The sequence below is a fragment of the Periophthalmus magnuspinnatus genome, chromosome 24 (genome assembly GCF_009829125.3).
Source record: "Periophthalmus magnuspinnatus isolate fPerMag1 chromosome 24, fPerMag1.2.pri, whole genome shotgun sequence".
Lineage (NCBI taxonomy): Eukaryota > Metazoa > Chordata > Actinopteri > Gobiiformes > Gobiidae > Periophthalmus > Periophthalmus magnuspinnatus.
In genome coordinates, this window is record NC_047149.1 from 23,604,563 (window position 1) to 23,627,349 (window position 22,787).

Sequence of the window (22,787 nt, forward strand, 5' to 3'; positions counted from 1 at the left end):
CAAACATTTGTTGTGTCCTCAGGCAAGACACTTCAGCCACACCTAGAAGGAAAAAGGTGTGTGTGTATGTGTGTGTGAGTGTGTGTCAGTGTGTGTGTTTCTGCATGTGCTTGAGTGTGTGTGTGTGTGTGTGAGTAAATGTGATTGTGTGCATGTGTGTGTGATTGTGAGTTGGGGTGAGCGTGTGTGTGCATGTGCAAGAGTGTGTATGTGAGAGTGTGCAGGGGTGTGTGTGTGTGTACGTGTGCGTCAGTGTGTGTGTTTCTGCATGTGCTTGAGTGTGCGTTTGTGTGTATGAGTAAATGTGGGGGTGTGCATGTGTGTGTGATTGTGAGTTTTGTGGGGGTGTGTGTGTGCATGTGCAAGAGCGTGCATGTGAGAGTGTGCAGGGGTGTGTGTGTGTACGTGTGTGTGAGTGTGTGTCAGTGTGTGTGAGTAAATGTGATTGTGTGCATGATTGTGAGTTTGTGTGTGCATGTGTGTGCATGTGCAAGAGTGTGTATGTGGGAGTGTGCATGTGTGCGATTGTGTGCACGTCTGTGTGAGTGCCGATGGAGGTCAGAGGGGCCGATGGTGCAGATCGCCAGCCTCACTTGTGTCAGTCTGTCCCAGGGCAACTGTGGCTCCAATAGTATATTCATAATAAGCACCTCTGAGTGTCCAAAAATCGCTGTGTAAATCTAATTTATTCCTAAAACAAAAACTAAAATCTAATTATTCACGATCACAGTCACATAAATATTCATACAGAGGTTGGACAGAGGGAAAGTGTCTTGCTCAAGGACACAACACTGCAGGTAGCATCAAACAACCAAACTTCAGATTATAGCTTATGTAAAAAATACTCAAAACTAAACTTAAAAGTAAAAATTTCCACCAAATCACTAAGCCTCTAAAGTGCCTTGCTCAAGGACACAACCACAGTATGGACCCGTGGGATAGGATTTGAACCATCAACTTTCAATTTAGCTGGTGGGACAATAGGAAGGAAGTGTGAAGTGCAGCAACGTCGGTTCTTTTTAAAGACAATAGTAACAGCCATCATCTTTAAAAAGTCGCTATGTTTAAAAAAAAAACACCAATTTACGCTTTTCCATTGTCTTTAAGTGTCTTGCTCAAGGGTACACAGTGACAGCACGAACAAGGAACTGAGATTCAAACCAGCAACTTTCAAATTACGTCGGCACCGTGTATGTTCAAGCTAAAGAAAGTCAAAAGGCATCACTTAAGAAGAAGAAGAAGAAGAAGAAGAAGAAGAAGTGCATCCGGACGCGTTTATCCGGAGGAGACTGCACAGTTTTCATTGGTCCCTTGTGGATCTCGGCTAAAATGTGCATAATGACCGTAGTAGATAGTCCACATTAGCTCCACATGTAAACATAGATTTTCCCCTCTGCTACACTTGTACTGCACTCATTACAAGCAAAACATTCCCGGAGCCATTTAGGGAATTTCAACCACGCTCCAACTCACCCTGCAGTTGTGTTCTCATTTTTAAGGGCTTTTTATGAGGCCAATCCGGCATCAACAGCATCATATCCAGTTTATCCCCGGGGTTGGAGAAGAGGATCACACTTTTCCTAATTCTGAGTGAAGTTATGTTGAGTTAAAGCTGGACCGCGGAACTTTTCAACGTTAAAATGTGACATAGTGTGGCATTAAAGAGCTGATATCGCGCTATTTTTGACGATTTACGATATGTTATCATGTCGTTTCGTCATCACAAACAAACCTGGAGTTGTGGTTCTTTTTGTTTCTTTCACACGTTTCGAATTTGCGTATTTACGGTGTGTTCGTTTCTCAAATGGAAAACACCCTGTTCCACCTTGTGATGTCATCTGGGAATACAGGAAGTGCCCCGCTGTGTTTTAAAACTCCATAAATCTTCCACGATCTAGGGATTAAACATGGCCGCCCATTAAAGTCAATGGGTCGTACTCAACGGCACATCTCGCGAGTTTAGATTTTAGCAGCTACGTACATGCGGCGTTGAGCTAGCGCCGAGACGAGAGCGAGCGGAGCGGCCACAACGACGACAAGGGAATAATAAATAAATTACAAATGATAAATTATAATGTTTATGCTTCCAGGAGCTTCTGAGCCAGGTTCTAAAAGAGTTTGGCTCGTTCATGTCGCTCACACGCCCGTTTATGTCGTACCACGTGACCGCTCCAACCAATCAGAGCTCGATATTAGCTAGAGCGGACATAGAGCGTAGCCCAAGCTAACGGTTAATTTTTTAAGACGACAGACGAAAATAGGTAAAAATCGCCACAAAAATCGATCTTTGTGAAATCTGTAGGTGCACTGACCGCCGAACACGAGCAGTTTGAGGAAAATCGTTTCTGGCCGGGAGGGATTTTTTTCGTTTTTTTCGTTTTAATACCAAAGAGTGACCGCTAGTCCAACTCGAGACGGCTTTAAGCAGCAGCGCCCTCCACGAGACACCTTCATTTCTAGAAACATTTGGATGATTTCAGTCCTGGAACTTCCAATCTCGGCTTGAACGGAAGGTAAAAAGCAGCTGTTAGCTCGAAAACTACCACCTCATGACATCACAAGGTGGAACAGAGCATTTTGAGCCATGGAGATGTACACAGTCTAGTAATAAACGGTTACTCAAACGTGTGCGAATGATAAAACACAACTCCAGGTCTGTTTTTGAGGAGGTAACAACATTATAATGTGACTTAAACCTCACAAGAACCAATTTTTTGTAATATCGGACCTTTAAGATTTAAGATTCTCACAAAGTTTAACAAAAATGCTAATATCTGCGCCTTAGTTCAGCTGCGTTTTCGCTCTCTCTTCGAATTGCCCTGGACCAGTTCGGAGCTGAGTGCCGTTTCGCTCTGTGCTGTAAAAGAGTTTAACACGAGTGCAGAGGGAGAGCGGGGCCCCCTGTGTCCCCCTCATTACAGTTCATTTGTCTGTGATTCCACTTGGCTCCGTGAACAGTTTGCCCTGGTGCGCTGGAGTCCGGTGAGTGTGGAAGTGGGATCAGCGCGGGGACGGCCAGGAAAAAACTCAAATGTATGGATTTATAAGCGGAATTAATAGATTTTCAAGAAGGTTTTTAAAAGACTTAACAGATATATGGACGAACTGAACAGATGTCAGATTCAGTCCTGTTTAGTCCTGGTTTAGTCCGGGTTTAGTCCGGGTTTAGTCCTGGTTTAGTCCGGGTTTAGTCCGGGTTTAGTCCGGGTTTAGTCCGGGTTTAGTCCGGGTTCAGTTCTGGTTCAGTCCTCATTCAGTCCTGAGTTAGTTCTGGTTTGGTCCTGGTTCAGTCCTATTTTAGCCCTGGTTTAGTTCTCTTTTGGTCCTGGTTTGAATCTGGTTCAGTCCTGGTTTAGTCTTGGTTTAGTTCTGGTTTGCTCCTGGTCCTGGTTTAGTCCTGGTTTGGTCCTGGTCCTGTTTTAGTCCTGGTTTAGTTCAATTTCAGTCTTGGTTTAGTCCTGGTCCAGTCCTGGTTTAGTCCTGGTTCAGTCCTGGTTTAGTTGTAGTTTAGTTCTGGGTTGGTCCTGGTTCAGTCCTGGTTTAGTCCTGGTTCAGTCCTGGTCTAGCCCTGGTTCTGGTTTAGTCCTGGCTCAGTCCAGGTTCAGTCCTGGTTCAGTCCTGGTTTAGTCCTGGTTCAGTCCGGGTTTAGTCCGGGTTTAGTCCTAGTGTAGTCCTGGTTTAGTCCTGGTTTAGTCCTGGTTCAGTCCGGGTTTAGTCCTGGTTTAGTCCTGGTTCAATCCGGGTTTAGTCCTGGTTCAGTCCTGGTTTAGTCCTGGTTCTGATTTAGTCCTGGTTCAGTCCTGGTTTAGTCCTGGTTTAGTCCTGGTTTAGTCCTGGTTTAGTCTTAGTTCAGTCCTTGGTTTAGTCCTGGTTTAGCAGAACAAAACCTTGTAAACCTGGTTCAGTACCATTTCCTTTTTTTTTTTGACCAAATCCACACCAGGTTCTGTTAATTCTTGTAAACTATAATTAGCCAATTAAAAACTAATAGATCTGCACACGAAGTTCAAATAAGATTCAGAGCTGACATGACGTTAACTGTTCAGAGGCTGTTAGCACGAACCATTAGCATCGACCATTTACCATCACAACAAGACGCTATAGTTAAAGACACTTATGTAAAGGCAGAAAACCATTATCAGCGAGCGGAAAGTAGGTCAAACATACAGAGATCACAGTATTTCACAATGTAAATGACATTAGACACATCCAGGGCCGTCGGCAGGGGGGGAAAGGGGGTTTATTGGCCCCGAATCGGATTGTCCTATTACTTACTATTAGAGGGGGCCCATGTGAGGTTTAGGCCCCGAAATTTTCTGTCGTTGGGTCTGGAGACAACAAGATATTTATGAGTTATATGAGGACTGAAGACAGAGGCAGAAACATCTAAACTTCATGAGTCCATCAAGGCTTCGGTCACTTGTTGCTTTTGGGAGCAGTTTGCCAAGAAATGGAGAGTGACCAGTAAGTTCTAGTTTAATCCTGGTTCAGTCCTTGTTTGGTTCTGTTTTAGTCCTGGTAAAGTGCTGGTTCAGTCCTGGTTCAAGCCTAGTTTGGTCCTTGTTCAAACCTGGTTCAGTCCTGGTTTAATCCTGGTTTAGTTCTTGTTCAGTTCTGATTCAGTTCTGGTTTAGTCCTGGTTTAATCCTGGTTTAGTTCTTGTTCAGTTCTGGTTCAGTTCTGGTTTAGTCCTGGTTTAATCCTGGTTTAGTTCTTGTTCAGTTCTGGTTCAGTTCTGGTTTAGTCCTGGTTTAATCCTGGTTTAGTTCTTGTTCACTTCTAGTTTGGTCCTAGTTCAGTCCTGGTTCATTTTTGGTTTAGACCTTGTTGAGTCCTGGCTCAGTCCTGGTTCAGTTCTTGTTCGGTTCTGGTTTAGTCCTATTTCAGTCCTGGTTTAATCCTGGTTTAGTCCTGGTTTAATCTTGGTTCAGTTCTGGTTCAGTCCTGGTTCAGTCCTCATTCAGTCCTGGATTAATCCTGGTTTAGTCCTTTTTTAGTTCTTGTTTGGTCCTATTTTAGCCCTGGGTTAGTCCTTGTTAAATCCTGGTTTAGTCCTGGTTTAGTCCTGGTTCAAATACATCTTAAATAACTGAGTACATCGAGGCTTCGGTCACCTGTTGCTTTTGGAACAGATTTGCCAGAAATAACATTCATGAGCCGCAGTGACACAGAAATTGTTTTAAAAAAGTGAACAAGTTTCATCAAATGAAATCTTGTCTTTTTGAGCTTTTAGCCAAAGAGTTGACAGAAAACTGCAGTCGTACACATAAAAAAATAATAATAATCGGGTACTTTAAATACTTTGGTCACTCTGTATTTTCGCTCATGTTTTTTCCCTACACTTCCAGGCCCTTGTCACACTGACGGATACGATCATAACATCTATAAAAATGCTAATGTAGACATCGCCATAGCGGCACAGCAGGATCCAGCTCGGAGATAAAACTGGAAAAACATGACAATTAAAAGCATTGGAACTGCCATCTGCTGGTGTCTTTTCAACTGCAACTTTTTCTACGCGTCGAGCTAATGAAGCAACAACTAATTAAAATGCTGCCTTTTTGTTGAGCTAAAATACAATGTTTATGCTGCTCTCTCTTACCAGCCTGCTTCATAGACCATTAATATTCAAATTTTAGTTTTTCGGGCCTGGCTTTAAGAATGTATTTCATTTTGGACAAACACGCAAAGTCAGGGCATGTTTGACTTTGAACTTTCCAGATTATAAAGTCATTGCCGTACAGGGAATGTGGTTTTTATTTACGGCGAGATCGCATTTAAAGGCATTACCGACCGCCCCAACGCCATTTAATGTCATCTGTTGTGATTCGAATAGTGTGGCCAAAAAATGGATTCAGCAAAACACATCTGCACTTTTATATTCGTTGTCTGTGGTCCAGGTTAGTCGTCCAGGTCTGATCCATAGTAAAAGTGTATAATCTATAACCTTTAATGGCCCTACCTGTAGTCGGTAGGGTCATTAAAGGTTGAATTTGAGGTTGATTAAGGCTGAAACTGGAGACAACAGCTGTTTACAGTTTTAGGGTAGTTTAGCTCCTCCCTTCAGACAGATACAAGGCAGTGTCCAGCAGTAATCTGACCAGAACTGAAGAAGCGACTTGGACGAGCAGCGAAACGTCTTCACTTCTACAACATTTTGTCCAGTTGACAGATTTAACGTCTGGTTAAACATGGATCATCTACAGTGGCAATGTGATTTTAACTTTTCTACAGAGACATATTTGCATGTTTGGGCAAAATATGAAGGAGGTTGGTATAAAATGTAATTGTCTTGAATGTGGCCAAAGTGACTGAAATAATGGGGACTGTGCAGTGAATGGAATGTGCAATAAGTATAATGTGCAATGTGCAATATTTTGTATGGTGCAATGAGTGTAATGTGCAATTCGGGGAACTGTGCAATGAGAGGAATGTGCAATATTTTGTATGGTGCAATAATAGGAATTGTGCAATGTGTGTATGGTGCAATGAAGGGAAATGTGCAATGAGTGAAATGTGCAATATTTTGGATGGTGCAATAATGGGAACTGTGAACTGAGCATAATGTGCAATGAGTGGAATGTGCTATTAAGGAAAATGTGCAATTAAGGGAAATGTGCAATGAGTGTAATGTGCAATATTTTGTATGGTGCAATAATGGGAATTGTGCAATGTGTGTACGGTGCAATGAAGGGAAATGAGCAATGAGTGAAATGTGCAATTAAGCAAACTGTGCAATGAGTGGAATGTGCAATATTTTGGATGGTGCAGTAATGGGAACTGTGGAATGAGTGGAATGTGCAATTTTTATTTTGGCCTATAATCTGGTGTGTTTACATTCATGTTATATCATGTCTGTTCTTTAGCATTGTCCCAATCAAATAAATAAATAAACAAATGAGAAGAGTGGGATTCGAACTGCCAACCTTCAGATCAGTGGACAAACACTCTACCAACTGTGCAACTGTCACCCTCCTAACCCCTGACCCCTGACCCTTACCCCTTAACCTATATATTAACCCATACAGCTCTGAACATTAAAACTATTAGATCTAGTAATACACAGTTTGGGGGCGGGTCCATATAAAGTGTGTGTCCAGAGTTTAGTAATCACAATGCCATACACACACACACACACAGTTGACATATAAAACCACTTCAGGCATGTTTTTGAGGAGCGAGCCTTATCGTCGTAGAAAGCTCCAAAAAGCTGATTTTGCATAATACCCCCCTCTTTAATTATAATCCCGCTGAGAAGAAAATCACTTTATTCTCTGAAATGACTGAATTAATTTAAGTTTAGGAGCATCTATAAGAACTACCACACACACAAGTACAAATACACACACGGACGCACACACAGAAGCCCATATGCACTCAGCTCACAGTCCCCAGATTGACAAACTCAGCAAGACCGGCTCCGGATGGCACTTTTCTTTCTGTTTCCGCCTGACAGAGCTATCGACACTGCTCAGGTGGTGCCCCATCTGCTTACATGCATTTAAAGTACACTCGCACACTCCCGCTGGGTTTACACGTCTTACGAGGACATTACATTGACGTGTGTTCATTTCCTAGAGTCCAACTTTAACCTTGTGACTGTGTAATTTCTCTGCTGGAGGGAGCGTCTGCCGCCGAGATGTTATTTCTTTATCTATGTCGATCTTGCGTTTATTCAGTTACAGTTGTTTTTATTGCTCAAAAATATCTGTGTTCTTTATTGTGATGCATTTTTATCGCCTCTCCACACATCTCACCTGTAACTTTTGGCATCACCTACTTGTCTCCACTTGGATAGGTAGGTTTAATGCCTCAGTGTGGAACATTCCAGACAAAACAACTTATCTCCATAAAGACAAGCAAGTTGATTAGAAGTATATCTGAATTAACTGGACATAGCTAACCCGCTAGCTGCCGCGTTCCAAATAGAAAGTGAGCATGGGCTGCGCTTCTAGCTCCATCGACTCTAGCTCCAATTCACTTTCTATTGAAAATCTGTGTCTCCTCTCTCTGTACCTGCTGCTGTCAGACTCGTCATTTTGGTCTTAAAATGTCCGTATTAACCCACTCTACATGATCTTGGCGTATTTATTTCACTATTGTCTCCGTAAATCAAGATATGAGCATTAATAACACACAAATCAGGTGCTTCCTTCCTTTCCCTGAGGTCACTCTCATTAGCGTTAGCAACAGGTTTGATTGACCCACTCCCTGCTAAATCAGTCGTACAGGCACAAAGGGACGTTACCTTCAACAGCCTTGCTCTGGATTGGCTCTTTGGTTGCTATGATACTCACGGTCGGAATTCCAAACATTCCAAATTGGCCACTATAACCTCTAGCCTCGATTAGCTTCATTTGGCTGGAGCTGAACGCTACGGGTAACGTCACACTCACTCAGTCCGCTTCTTTACACAGTCTATGGTTTTCAACTTCCTTTTCTATGCAACATTTTGAGGACTTTTTCCCCATTCAAAAGACATAACATTTAGTTTTAAAACACTAATCGCCATAGCAACGGTCATACATTTCCCCCGTTCTGAAACCCATGAATAGATAAGCAGATAATACTCCTCCAGTAACAAATAGCACTTTATAAAATCTATTTGGAGCTGGTTCTAAGTGTAGTCCCGTAGCCATATGTCGGAGTAATTGCATCAGTCTGTTGTGGTCAGTGAATCCGTGCGGTCCCAAATGCCCATGCGCCCAAAGTGACCAAAGATGGAGCGGCCGTGGCCTTTGTAGAGAAGAGCCGAGAGCGTACGCACAGCAGCAGATGGACAGCAGCGCGCCAAGTCTACAACTCTAAATGCACACAGACACGTGGAAAATACCCAGAGTGTCATATTTAAACTAACGCACAGGTTAAACAAATACAGGACTAAGAGAAGTTTAAAGGGCCCATGTTACACTATGTTCAGATCTGTGTTATGATGTCGTTTCCTCATCACAAACAGACCTGGAGTTGTGTTTTTGTGTTTCATTCACACATGTTTAACACACAAACCCTGCATATTTAGGCTGAGTTCTTCTCTCAAACTGAAAACACTCTCTTCCACCTTGTGATGTCATCGTGTGGTGATACAGGAAGTGCTCCGCTGTGTTTTTAAACTCCACACACCTTCATTTCTAGAATCATTTGGATGATTTCAGCCCTGGAATTGTCAATCTCTACTGAACTATAAAGTAAAAACGTAGCTGTTTAACTTGGAAACTACCACTTCATGACATCACAAGGTGGAACAGAGCGTTTTGAGTTTTGGAGATGCAGACAGACTGATAATAAAGGGTAAACAAAACACAACTCCAGGTCTGATTTGAGGAGGTAACAACATTATGACAAGACTTAAAGCTCACAAGAAACAATTTTGCGTAATATAGGAGCTTTAAAGAGGAGGTATTACACTGCTATTTCTTATTTTTGGCACTTCAAGTCTCAACTCCCTGCACTAAGTCACTCCCCCTTCAGAGCGCTATCACAATGCAAAAAGCTTGGAAAACTCACCTGTTGAAAATGGCCTCACGTGTCACGAAAAGCTCTATACAAGTGTGATGTATTATTATCATTATTATTATCATTATTACTACTACTATTATCACTAAAATTATTATTTTATCATTATTGTCATTATTATTATAACTGTTTTTATTATTACTATTATATTATTATTATTGTTATGTATTTATTTAATTATTATTGTCATTGTTGCTATTTCTATTGTCACTATTACTATTATTTTTATTATTATTATATTATTGCCATTATTATTATTATTACTAGTATTATCATTATTACTACTATTTTCATGATCATTATTATTATTATAATTTTTATTATTACTATTATATTATTATTATTATTATTATTATTATGTATTTATTTTATTATTATTGTCATTATTGTTGCTATTTCTATTGTCACTATTACTATTATTTTTATTATTATATTATTGCCATTATTATTATTAGTATTATCATCATCATTATTATTATAATTGTTTTTATTATTATTATTATGTATTTATTTATTTTATTATTATTGTCATTATTGTTGCTATTTCTATTGTCACTATTACTATTATTTTTATTAATATTATTGCCATTATTATGATCATCCTTCTTCTTCTTCTTCTCCTTCTTCTTCTTATTATTACTATTGTTGCTATTATTATTATTGATATTATTATTACTCAAATAAGTAAGTCATAAATACAAGAAAAGCATCAATTTAAAATAGATTTAAACCTCCAGTCGTTTCTGCTACACCTCGTGTTGGAGTCGGGTGGATGTACACGACGATACAAAATGTCAAGGTGTTTTCATGTTTATCAGCGCAGCACATTATGAACGACGTTATATAACACAAAGAGCTCAGGCTTCACTCGGCGCCGTGATAAAACACCTGTCCCAATCTCAACTCAGACAAACTCAAAACTCAATCAGCACAAACTCACAGGGGGATAATTCATCAGAAATGTACACATCCTGGTAACGTTTATGCATTTATAATTCTGCAGAATGAAGCCCCGAGCTGCAATGAATCAAAATACAACACACAAAATACTTCAACCTGTGTACTGCGTATACAAAGAAGAGATGTGTGTTTTTATATAAGAAAATGACACTGATCAGAAAATATCAATCACCAGAGTACGTGAATATTAAATTAAAGGTGGACTATGGAACTTATGGAACTTTTCTGTTTCCATGGAGATGTCATTCACTTGCCTTGAATGCAGGTGACCCCCATGAAGCAGTTACAAGTCAGATTAGTGGAAAGGCGAGCACATTCACAGTGATGTAATAATGGATTTTTTTATGAATAAAAACAACATAGATAAGTAGCAATAGTAGTAATAATAGTAGTAGTAATAGGACTAGCAGTAGCAGTAGTAGTAGTAGTAGTCAGGACTAAACATGGGGAATCAGCGTTTACGTTTTATGCAGCTAAAACTTGGAACAGTCTTCCTGAAGATGTGAGACAGGCCTCGACTTTGACAATGTTTAAATCCAGGCTCAAAACGGTTCTGTTCAGCTGTGCACACGACTGAAAGATTTTTATTCTGCACTCTTCTCTTTTAATGGTAAATTTATGATGATTATTTGTGATTATTTATGTTTTGATTTGTGTGATTTTAATGTCTTTCTTTTTCTGTAAAGCACTTTGAATTACCTTGTGTATGAATTGTGCTATACAAATAAACTTGCCTTGCCTTGCCTAGTAGTAGAAGCAGTAGTGGTAGCAGTAATAGTAGTAGGAGTAGTAATAATAATAGTAGCAATAGTAGTAATAGTAGTAGTAGCAGTAGTAGTAGTAGTAGTAATAGTAGCAGCAGTAAAAATAGTAGCAATAGTAACAATAGTAGTAGCCATAATAGCAGTAATAGTAGTAGCACTAGCAGTAGCACTTGCAACAGTAGTAGTAGTAGTAGTAGCAGTAGCACTAGCAGTACTAGCACTAGCAGTAGTAGTAGTAGCAGTAGCACTAGCACTAGTAGAAGTAGTAGCAGTAGCACTAGCACTAGCAGTAGTAGTAGTAGTAGTAGTAGTAGTAGTAGTAGTAGTAGTAGCAGTAGCACTAGCAGTAGTAGAAGTAGTAGTAGTAGCAGTAGCACAAGTAGTAATAGTAGCAGTAACAGAAGTAATAGCAGTAGTAAACTTTTTTTTGCAATCTGCACCGGTTAATACACATATTTCAGACTTTTTCTGTAAAGTTTGTAAAAAGTGAACTCAAACCTTCTTATTTCACAAACCTCCAAAACGAAATAATTTAAAAACACATTAAATCTAAAGTTTTGTGCGACTGGATCAACTAAATGAGCAAAGCCATAACGCTAATGCAAACTCCCCCATGTTTGTTTACCTCCGTATAAACCACCACAGCGTCTGGACCGAGGCGCCGGGCAGTAGTACTAGTAGCAGTAGAAGTAGTTGTAGTCAGGGCCGGTCCTAACCTTCAGGGGGCCCTAAGCACAATTGTCCGTTGGGGCCCCTGCCACTTTAGTCCCACGTGTTCATATCTGACAAACTTAAGACACTGTCATCATCTCAACCAACTGTAAAAAGACTGAAAAAGACTGAGAAATGTTTTAATTCTAGACATTTCTTTTCCTCATTCGCATATGAAATACAAGATTTGGCGTAAATGTGCATATTAATGAGAATGTAAAATGCATTGAGGAATCATTCATAGGTTTTTTTCTTCCGTTCAGCAGATGTAACAAAGACGTTTCTGCCTCTTGCTAAAGGCTAAACCTGCTTTAGTTACAGTCATATCATCTCACAGTTTAGATCAGCCACAACCAAAAACAGCATAATAAGTTGAACAAACTGACTCAGCTGCTGTTGTTGTGCCACTTTCATATATATCCTGTCTGCTTCACTGTTTTGACATGTTTCGAGTCCTCTCTGCAAAATCTTTCCCCAAAACGTCCTTCCTCTGGGCTCTTCATGCCTTGTCTCGTACTTTAGATAAACTTAACTTCACTAACTCAAGTCTTTAAGTCTATAAAACGCCCATTCAATTGTCCTTTTGCTACCTCAGCGCACCCAGAGCGCCCCTCGATTAACACGTAGGTGTCCACACCACTGCCCGACTCAAAAACAAATGTTAGCATCACATATTTACAACTGGAAATAAAACACATCAAATCGTTTTAGAGGGATATTTAAACTAGAATAAACACCAAAGTGCAGTTTAGTTTACAAAAAAACTGTCCAATCATTGTTTTCAATATAAACGTACAGGCTCTTGGGGGCCCCCTGCTGGCCTGGGCCCCCTAACCTCCGGCTTAGTCTGCGTATAGACTGAACCGGCCCTGGTAGTAGTAGCAATAGCAGTAGCAGTAGTAACAGCAGCAGTAAATCAGGCAGGCTTTTTCTGTAAAGTTAGTAAAAAGTCAACTCACCCCCTTTATACTTCACAAACCTTCAAAACGAAATAATTTAAAAACGTATTAAATCTAAAGCTGTGTGCGATTGCATCAACTAAATGAGCAAAGCCATAACGCTAATGCAATCTCCCCCATGTTTGTTTACCTCCGTATAAACCACCACAGCGTCTGGACAGAGGCGCCGGCTGCTAAATCCTTCATAAAGTGCCATTTGTTAGACAATTATCTTTATTCTCCCAAGCAGAAAATAACTTGTGCTGAATGCAAAGGTGTGCTCATAATATCATGCAGACAGTGTAATTAGGCCCATCTTTAGCCGGGAAAGCCTGGAGTCCCGGCTGACCTCAGGAAAGAACCCGAACGCCAAAAGCAATTTAGCAGCACCTTCTTTTTCCATGAATGATTCTTTGATTTTAATGATGTAAACAAACAGAGCCTTCAATCAGAGCCACATCGCCGCCGCCGCTGCCAAGGTGGTTCTGTGGAGTTTATCTGCTGCAAAAAAAAAAAAAAAACACGCTTTGAAATATTGAGTTTAGGTGTGAGAAGAAGTTGATTGTTTTGGCAGTGAAGAGTGGAGTGGTACCAAACAGATTCTGTAAATAAATATATTAAATTATTAGTAACACGTGTATTTGTGGCATAGGCTGTGGACTGAGTGAGCGCGAGTGTGATTTGTCTGTTGTTAATGTTCATATCTTGAGTTACGGACGCAATAGTGAAATAAAAACAGCAGGATCGTGTAGAGCGGGTTAATATGGACATTTTAAGACCAAAATGACGAGTCTGACGGCAGCAGTTACAGAGAAAGGGACGACAGTTTTTCAATAGAAAGTGAACTGGAGCCAGAGTCGATGGAGCCGGAAGCGCAGCCCATGATCGCTTCCTATTTGTAACGCAGCGGCTAGCAGGTTAGCTATGTACATTTATATAAACAGTCTATGATTTGTAAACAAGCAAAGTAATAATTTCAATTACAATTTGATTATACAACAATAAATCGTATAACTTCCTTTGATTATTATTTTTTTTGATAGACTATGATAGACTTTCTGAAAAAAAATAAATAAATTAAAATATATTAAAAGGTTGAAATCTTACTCCAGGATAATCAGCTCCGTGGCAACTAATGACCACATGATGATATAATGATATTTAAAATCTTTTTCTGAAACTTTAAAAACCGTGATGTTATTAAAGCATTTAATCTAACCTTATGTTTTAAACGGCCTTTTTGGACTTTAAACAACCGAGTTATGTGTATAAGATAGCATGTAGCTGGTTAGCATGTAGCTGGTTAGCATGTAGCTGGTTAGCACATAGCTGTTAGCCTCCGTGATGCCTTTGAACTCTTAATATTTAATTAAACTGCCTTTTTGGACTTAAAACAACTGCGCTATGGATATTAGATAGCATGTAGCTGGTTAGCTCATAACTGGTTAGTACATAGCTGGTTAGCAGTAGTAGTTGGTAGTAGTAGTTGGCTAGCACATGGCTGGTTAGCGCCTTGCTGGTTAGCCTCTACAATGCCTTTGAACTCTTAATATTAAATTAAACGGTCTTTTTGGACTTGAAACAACCACGTTATGGATATTAGTTAGCATGTAGCTGGTTAGCACGTAGCTGCTAGCACAGAGGGGTGGTTAGCACATAGCTGGTGAGCACGTAGATGGTTAGTATGTACTTGGTTAGCACACAGCTGGTTAGTACCTAGCTGGTTAGCCTCCACGATGCCTTTAAGCTCTTAATATAACTTTTTTTCCACAAGTTTATTGGAAAAATGTATGGAAAACTTACTCCCGGAACCCGAGCGAGCGTCACTGATGAGCTCCACAGGGATGGGCCGTGTATCCGTTTGATTATCGATTTTGCTGATAAAAATGTGGCCAAAATCTTTCACTCATTTTTCTTTCTAAGCTGCTCCGGCGGTTTAATGCCATACTGTGGAATATTATAGCCAAAGGAACAACAACCATGGAGACCAGCAGGTGACGGCTTTCCTCCAGGCCAAGTATGAGTCAGGTTTGTGGAGATCCAAGCCCATTCTCAGCAACGGCATGTGTTTTTTTTATAAGCTTTTCAGTGCAAAAATAAACATCCAAAATGGAAAATAAAAGAGCCAAAAGTTACATAATGAGGCTTTAAGTAGCTGTAGTGTCCCTGCTCTAGTATCTTTACACTCACGACAGAATAAAAACGCAGAATGGACTGATGAGTGATGATTGTGCAGAGGCTGGTCCAGTGGCACTGCAGAGAAAACCTATTATCGACAAACACTTTTAACCTCAATCAGCATCTGCTCCAAAACTCCATTTGTCATAATCCAGCGCTCAGGGCGGAGACGCTCTGATGACATTTCCACGTCTGACCTCTTACCCACACCAGCGCTTAATTATGAGCAGAGAGAGACGGCGCCAGCACTGTACTCCCCGAAGGTACGTGGGACTGTGACTGGGACGGCTCGTTTCACTACAGCAGCTGACGTCTTTATGTACAGTTTTTTGATCAATATTGTATTTGATTTTTAGTATTTAAAGTGAAAGAGTTAAGTGTTTCGTTTGACTGGACACAGAATAAGTCCACAAATGTACACGGACGAAGTATTTCATCACTGTCACCCAAAAACCCCACTACAACTACTAATACCTACTACTACAACTGTTTACTACTATTACTGCTTACTACTACTTTGTAAGAAGTAGTAATAGTATTGAATAATTAAATAATACTTGGTGGTAGTAGTTGCAGTAGTAGAACTTGCATAGTGCGTCTTCAAAATGTGACAAAAATATAGTTCTACCAATAGGAAATACTACTACTTACTACTAATACTTACAACTAGCACTACAACTACTACTTACGATTGCTAACTACTTACTACTACTACTTATAACTTACAACTACTAACTGCTAACTACCACTTACTACTACTACTACTGCTAACTACTACTTACTACTACTACTACTGCTAACTACTACTTACTACTACTACTTACAACTACTACTTAATACTACTACTTATTACTTACTACTACTAACTGCTAACTACTACTTTAAACTTATACTACTACTTATTATTACTTACAACTACTATATATTACTTGCTACTGCCAACTACTACTTGCTACTACTACTTACTACTGCTAAATACAACTACTACTGCTTATTACTTATTACAAACTGCTAACTACCACTTACTACTACTACTACTACTAACTACTACTTTCAACTTGTACTACTACTTATTATTACTCACTACTGCTAACTACCACTTACTATTACTACTTACTACTACTAAATGCTTACTACTTCTACTAATAATAATAATGTTTTTTTCTTATACAAAATTAACCAGACAAACTGTTGTTTCACGTTTGTTATTGACGACTGACAGTTTGACTCATTTTCAAACTTTCCGTTGTTTAAATCTCTCATTTTGTTGTGTCTGTTGTTGTTGTGCTCTTGGGCTGTACACAGACTCAATGAACAGAACATAAATAAACCCAAGCTTGCACATGATCTGCGTACGTGATCCGCGTACGTGAGCCGTGTACCTGAGCCGCGTACGTACCTGCAGACAGTCTGGGTTTGGTCCGCGGCGTCTGCATCTCCTGCCGGGCGTGGGGGAGCATGTGGTAGCGTTTGGCTTCGTTCACCAGGTCTCTGCAGGCTTCAGACGATTTGATGAGCTCCTCGTTGTCCACCACGTTGAGCAGGTACGAGGGATGGATGAACGGGAGGCGCACCCCTGCCAAAAGCTCCGACAAATGCTGCGAAAAACAGAGAAACGGGAGAGCCAAGATCAGTCAGGCTACGGTAGATTAAGCAGTTTAAGTGGACGTATGGTGTGGACCGAGTTTGGGAGGAATTTTGTAAAACTAAACTTTGAGGTTTTAAAATGCAGCCGGTTAAAAAAAAAAAAAAATGCAATAAGAAAAATAGCGTATTCAACAACAACACTGGTCCCTCGTTTATCGCGGGGTTTCGTTCTAAAAATAACCTGCAATAGACGAAATCTGTGAAGTATCAGCTTTATTTTTTACAATTATTCTCTATGTTTTTTGCTGTAAAACCCCTCACCACACACTTTATACACTTTTCTCACATTTGTCTCTTGTTTAAACAATCGCAAAGTTCAAACCTTCGTAAATTTTTAAAAATAAGTTCAGTATTATAGAATGAAACTAAACATCAAGACCTGTTTTCATGCCAAAACGTTTGAGAAATAAAAATATAAAAGTTTTCCTGTACTGTAAGTAAAAATTATAGCTTTTAGCTCTAAGATTTTTTTATGTAATGATGTAAAATTTGTTTAGTCGCGGTACAGATATATTCTCAAAGCAGCTCTTCGGGTCCAAATGAGACCGCTGTGCGCTGTCTTTATCTAATTATGAAGCGTTTTTATCCTTTGAGAACCAGGAAGTAATACTGGTGCGCTGTTAGCATGCTAATTGTTCTTTATTAGCGTTACGTTGATGGCGAAACTCCGCTCTGGCTTCTGAAAGTTGTGAAAAACGCTTATAATGTCATGGTAGTTCATATTTAAGATGGTAAACAGTCACATTCACACACACATTCATACGCCGGTGTACGCAGACACTGAGAACGAGGTGGGCGAAGTGTTTTGCCCAAGGACACAACAACAGTAGTCATTTTTGGGAGCTGGAATCGCACCGCCAACAGCTCAACCGATGATGTTTATGTCAAGAGCGGGATTCGAACCAGCAACCAGCAGATCAGTGGAAAGTAAGGAAATTGGACCACTGCAAAACTGTTTAAAATTAACTAGCTCTGTTTTGCACGTTTTTAAGAGTAAAAATCAGGTACAGCGCCTTTTGATAAATCTTTTTCAGTCACTTGTTATTAGGGATATGAAAATAAACAATAAATAATATAATTTACCGTGATAAAAAGGGTCGACAATAATCGTTCATAAGACATTTTATATAATCGCTAACAAAGATAATCGCCATTTTATCACCTGAATGTGCAGAAAAAAATGACTTATCCACAGGGACGACAAAGGGGGTCTGTTGTCTGGGGCCCCAAAGTCTTAGGGGGCCCAGAACTGACTCTCTTCTTATGAATTTGTATTACAGGGGGGCCCATGTGAGGCTTATTGCCCCGGGGCCCCCCAAATTTCAGTCGACGGCCCTGCTCATCCATAATATTCTCTGTTAAGTACTAATCGTGGGGACTTTTTGGGAGATTTTTTCATATTTTTCTGCACTATGACCAGATTTAAACTGTAGAACGCAGAGTACATTACCTCTCTGACACATTATAGATACAAACTAAGTATTTTAATGTTTCCTTAGGGGCCCAGAATTAGACCTTCTTCCTATTAATTTGTATTACGGCCCCCCCAAATTTCAGTCGACGGCCCTGCTCATCCATAATATTCTCTGTCAAAGTTATAATTATTCATATATATAACAAGTTTAAGCAGTATCATGATATAATCGTTAATTGTCACACAAAATTTCAGTATCGTCCCATGTGTAGCTCTGTTTACAGGAGTTATACAAGAGTTGCCAAAAGAGCTGCACAGCAAACACGAGGCAATCGCCATTCATCATTTGTATTTCCCTCTCCTCGGCTCATTGGAGACAGTAAAAGACAGCTGGACTATGAACGAAATTATCACTCACATTTATTTATTTATATTTCAATTGAACATAGCCTCGATATAAAGTCTCCAACCCGACTGACAAATATACTTTCCAAAACGAGCCAGTCTGGAGGAGAAGTTTTTCGTCACAAAAGTTGTGAGGGCTCCAAATTCACTTCTCTTGCAGGTACGAGGATGAAGATCGGTTCATTTCTTCACGTAGAAAGTTTATTATTGATAATATTAACAGGAATTGCTTGTAAAAACGACTTAAAATACTGTAAGTTGTGTTTGTAGCGATGAGATAATGGATCAAAACAGTTACGGACTTGATTAGGCGGCGAAAAGTAAAAAATGACTGCGTTGGTAGAGCGATTCCAGCTCCTATACGTGAATACTGTTGTTACGTCCTTGGGCAAGACACTTAACCCATCTCGTCCCCTTGTCTGTGTGCACTGGTGTGAGAATGTGTGTAAATTCCTAGACGTAAAGTGCGTTGAGTGACTTGAAAGTGGAAAAGCGCTATATAAAAATGTGACTATTTACAATACGATTTAAACACAACGTTGTCTTTCCCATCTTTAAATGTTATGTGAATTAAAAGTATAAATTAAAATAGATTAATCGTATAGCGTCGGATGCTATCACCGCCAATAGACTCGCGGTTGTGGACTTTCCATTACCGTAACTCGGCGACTAATTGTGCGATCATATATTTTCGCAGTCAGTTATTTGATGCGTCAAAGGAAAAATAAGGATGGATGTGTGAAATAGAGGTAGTTGTGTGAAAAAAGGGCAAAAGTACACGCTGATACTTCCTTTAACATGATAAAATAAAAGTCTAGGTGAGATATAATGGTCTATAATGTGCTCAGTCCTTAAAGGGTTAACTTCAATGTAAAAAAAAATGGCTCAAACAATGAAATGTTCACTCTAAAGAAAAATACTGTCCTTTTTCCATTTTATTATTCTATGGAAATATCAAAGCAGATTATTCATGTTTTAGTTCGATCTATTAGAATATATATATGTCCATTTCACATTTTTTGCATTTTAGATGGAAGGGACAGGACAATAAACATCGTTAATCATGATAAAAAGGGTCAACGATAATCGCCAACAAAGATAATCGCCGTTGTATCATCAGAACGTGCAGGAAAAAACCCAAAACGACTTATCCACAGGGGAGTCGACAGGTGGGGACAAACACGTCTGTTGTCCCGGGGTTTAGGGGCCCAAAATTGGACTCTCTTCCTATTAATTAGTATCAGAGGGGGCCCCATGTCAGACTTCTTGCCCCTGGGTCCCTGAATTTCAGTTGACGGCCCTGCTTGTACAGAATATTTTCCGCTAGATCGTAGTTTTTTTCACTGATGACAAAGTACAAGACTATAACAGCTCTTTACATAAGATTAAAATGATAATAATCCATAATCATAACATTTTAAACTGACAGTAACTTGAATAATTGCTGTGATATAATCGTTGATCGCAATGATAATCGTGAAACACCAAATTTCAGTATCATCCCAGGTCTAAATCGATGTAGATGACATAAAATATCCTCCCAGCATTTCATTATTTGCATCTGACTTTAAATCCAGGTGTGTTGGACTGAAACCAAATGAGAGAACTTAAAATCCCAGGCAACCCAATCGTGTGCGCTGTTCTGACCAACGAAGCACGTTCATAGTATGCAAATCGTCTCAAAATTCCCCATGCAAGACACATAAAGGCCATTTTTGCTCTGTTAACTCCAGATTAATTAAGCAGGACGATCAAAGCTGCTGTACACAAAACGGAGTTGAAATGCCAAGGATCATACACAGAACAGAACGCACTGGGGCCGTGTTCGCTCCCAGCCTCGTTACATCTGTTTTTGGACGAAATACCCTGGAAATAAAACAAAAAACGAGGAATTTCCTGTGGTGTGGGGACATCTTGAAAGCGCAGAAAACAACATTGTGTACAAAAACTCGCTACTGGACCAAAAAAATATACATATAGCTTTTTACGTACAGTGTGAAAAATGATATTTGCATTTACGAAAAAACAGTCCTGCAGCTTTCATTTCCAACCAAACCAAAATTACACATTGCTTTCAAGCTTAAATCCACTCCCGACACAGAATGCAGCTTATTAGAGCGGCACGACTTCGGAAAAACGTACACTATACAATTTTATATAATCATTGCAATTAGATGTGGAATTTATGTTTGGCAGTAATGTAGTGACTGCGGCCATTCAAACTCGAGTTTCAAGTTTCAGTTATTATATATATTAGATTCAACTTGTCTCATTTAGGAGGGGCATTTGGATTTTGACACTTTTCCCAAGTTTTCCCATTAAAGGGCCCATACTGCGGTATTTTCTGATCTGTGTTTTAATGTTTTTATAGTGTTTTCATCACAAACAGACTTGGAGTTGTTTTTTTTTGTTTCATTCGCACATGTTTAATGCACAAACCCTTCGCTCAAACTGAAAACACTCCGTTCCACCTTGTGACGTCATCATGTGGTGATACAGGAAGTGCCCCACTGTGTTTTTAAACTCCACACACCTTCATTTCTAGAATCATTTGGGTAATCACAGCCCTGGAATTGCCGATCTCTGTTGAGCTTAAGATAAAAAGACAGCTGCTAACTTTAAAAAAAACTACCACTTGATGACATCACAAGGTGGAAGAGAGCATTTTGAGCTTTGGAGATGTAGACAGAGTAACAAAAGGGTTACTCAAACATGTGTGAATGAAACAAAACACAACTCCAGGTCTGTTTTTGATGAGGAAACAACATTATAACACGACTTAAAGCTCACAAGAGTCAAGTTTACGTAATACAGGATGTTTAAATTTGGATGGAAGACCCTGGAAGCGCCAAGAGCCACACACAAGATGCGTAAATGTACAAAGAAGGAGCAGCGTTTCTAGTTTAAACCCCAAGGTAATGGAGCTTAGACTAGACTAGTTCTATGGATCAGACATGGACGACTGAGGGATTAACACAGATGTCTAAACCCCAAGAGAAACAAACCTATTTATAGTACTTCTCAAGATCCCAGTCTGTCTGTGTGTTCTGTGCTGTCTTCCCCCCCTCTTCTGTGCCTGGAGCTGGGAGGAGACTCTGGCACCACCCACTACAAACCTGCAGCCAATCAACAATCAAGCCTCCACCTCTGAAGTATAAAAAAAACGAAGGATCCTACACACTCCGTCAGTCAGAGTATCCTCCGTGGTACAGTTTCTGCTCGGTTCAGTCTGTTTTTTGTGGTTATGGTCATAGTGCTCAGTTGGTGTTTCTCGTTTTTCGCCATATCCTGTTTCTTGGACCCACCTTGCACCTCAGCCTCCGACCCAGCTTCCTCCAACCAGCATACACGTCCTCTTGTTTGTAATAAAGTCTGTTAAACCTTTACTCCGAGTCTGTATCTTTGATCCGCCAGACATTATAACAGTACTTTAGCTAAGTGTGCATTTACACTTGTGCACAAGCCAAATGAAAATTGGGACTAAACCTGGACTAGACCAGAACTAAAACAAGTCTACATCAGGACTAAACTAGGCTCAAAGTAGGATCAAACCAGGACCAAACCAGGACCAAACCAGGACCAAACAAGGACCAAACCAGGATAAGTGTGAATGCACCCTAAGAGAACCAAACCACAGGACCAAATCAGGACCAAACAAGGACCAAACCAGGACCAAACCAGGACCAAACCAGGACCAAACCAGGACCAAACAAGGACCAAACCAGGATAAGTGTGAATGTACCCTAAGTTTGCGCCTTTTCCCCATGGCTATTGTCCAAAAAACAGTATTAATAAACATATGTGAGCTATGCAACATCAGACACAACAACAGATGCTAACCCTAGATACTAACAGTGAAATGAAAACACACAAAAAATAAACCACTCACACTCGCATCGCTAATTACACAGGCTAATCATCGTGTTAGCTAAAGCCGTTCATGTTGACAGACTCGTTTTGGCTCTGATATTGCTTTTTAGTTTAGTCATTGTCTTTTGCCAAAACCTTGATTATTCAAATTCAAATTGACAGACCTGCATGTGATTACTCGCTAGTGCTAGTGCTAGCGCTAACTCTCATTTAAAATACACCACAAAATACATGTCGTTATTTAATTTGCATATTTCTAGCTGCAAGTCAACCCCGTAGCGTTAGATCGGGGCGTCTAATGATCACACTACATGCGTTTGTGGATACTGCATATATTTCCTTACAATGTATAGGTGTCCACACAGAAGAGAGGATGGGCTGTTTCCA

The 22,787-nt window shown here is 39.9% G+C and overlaps 1 protein-coding gene across 1 annotated transcript in view; it reads right to left on the reverse strand.

Annotated features, from left to right (window-relative positions):
* Positions 1 to 22,787, reverse strand: part of LOC117392565 (kelch-like protein 29) — a 566,396-nt gene that overhangs the window by 143,776 nt on the left and 399,833 nt on the right. Inside the window, exon 9 of the mRNA XM_055232188.1 lies at positions 16,464 to 16,662. Coding sequence (XP_055088163.1) covers positions 16,464 to 16,662 — 199 coding nt within the window. The remainder of the gene's footprint in view (positions 1 to 16,463; positions 16,663 to 22,787) is intronic.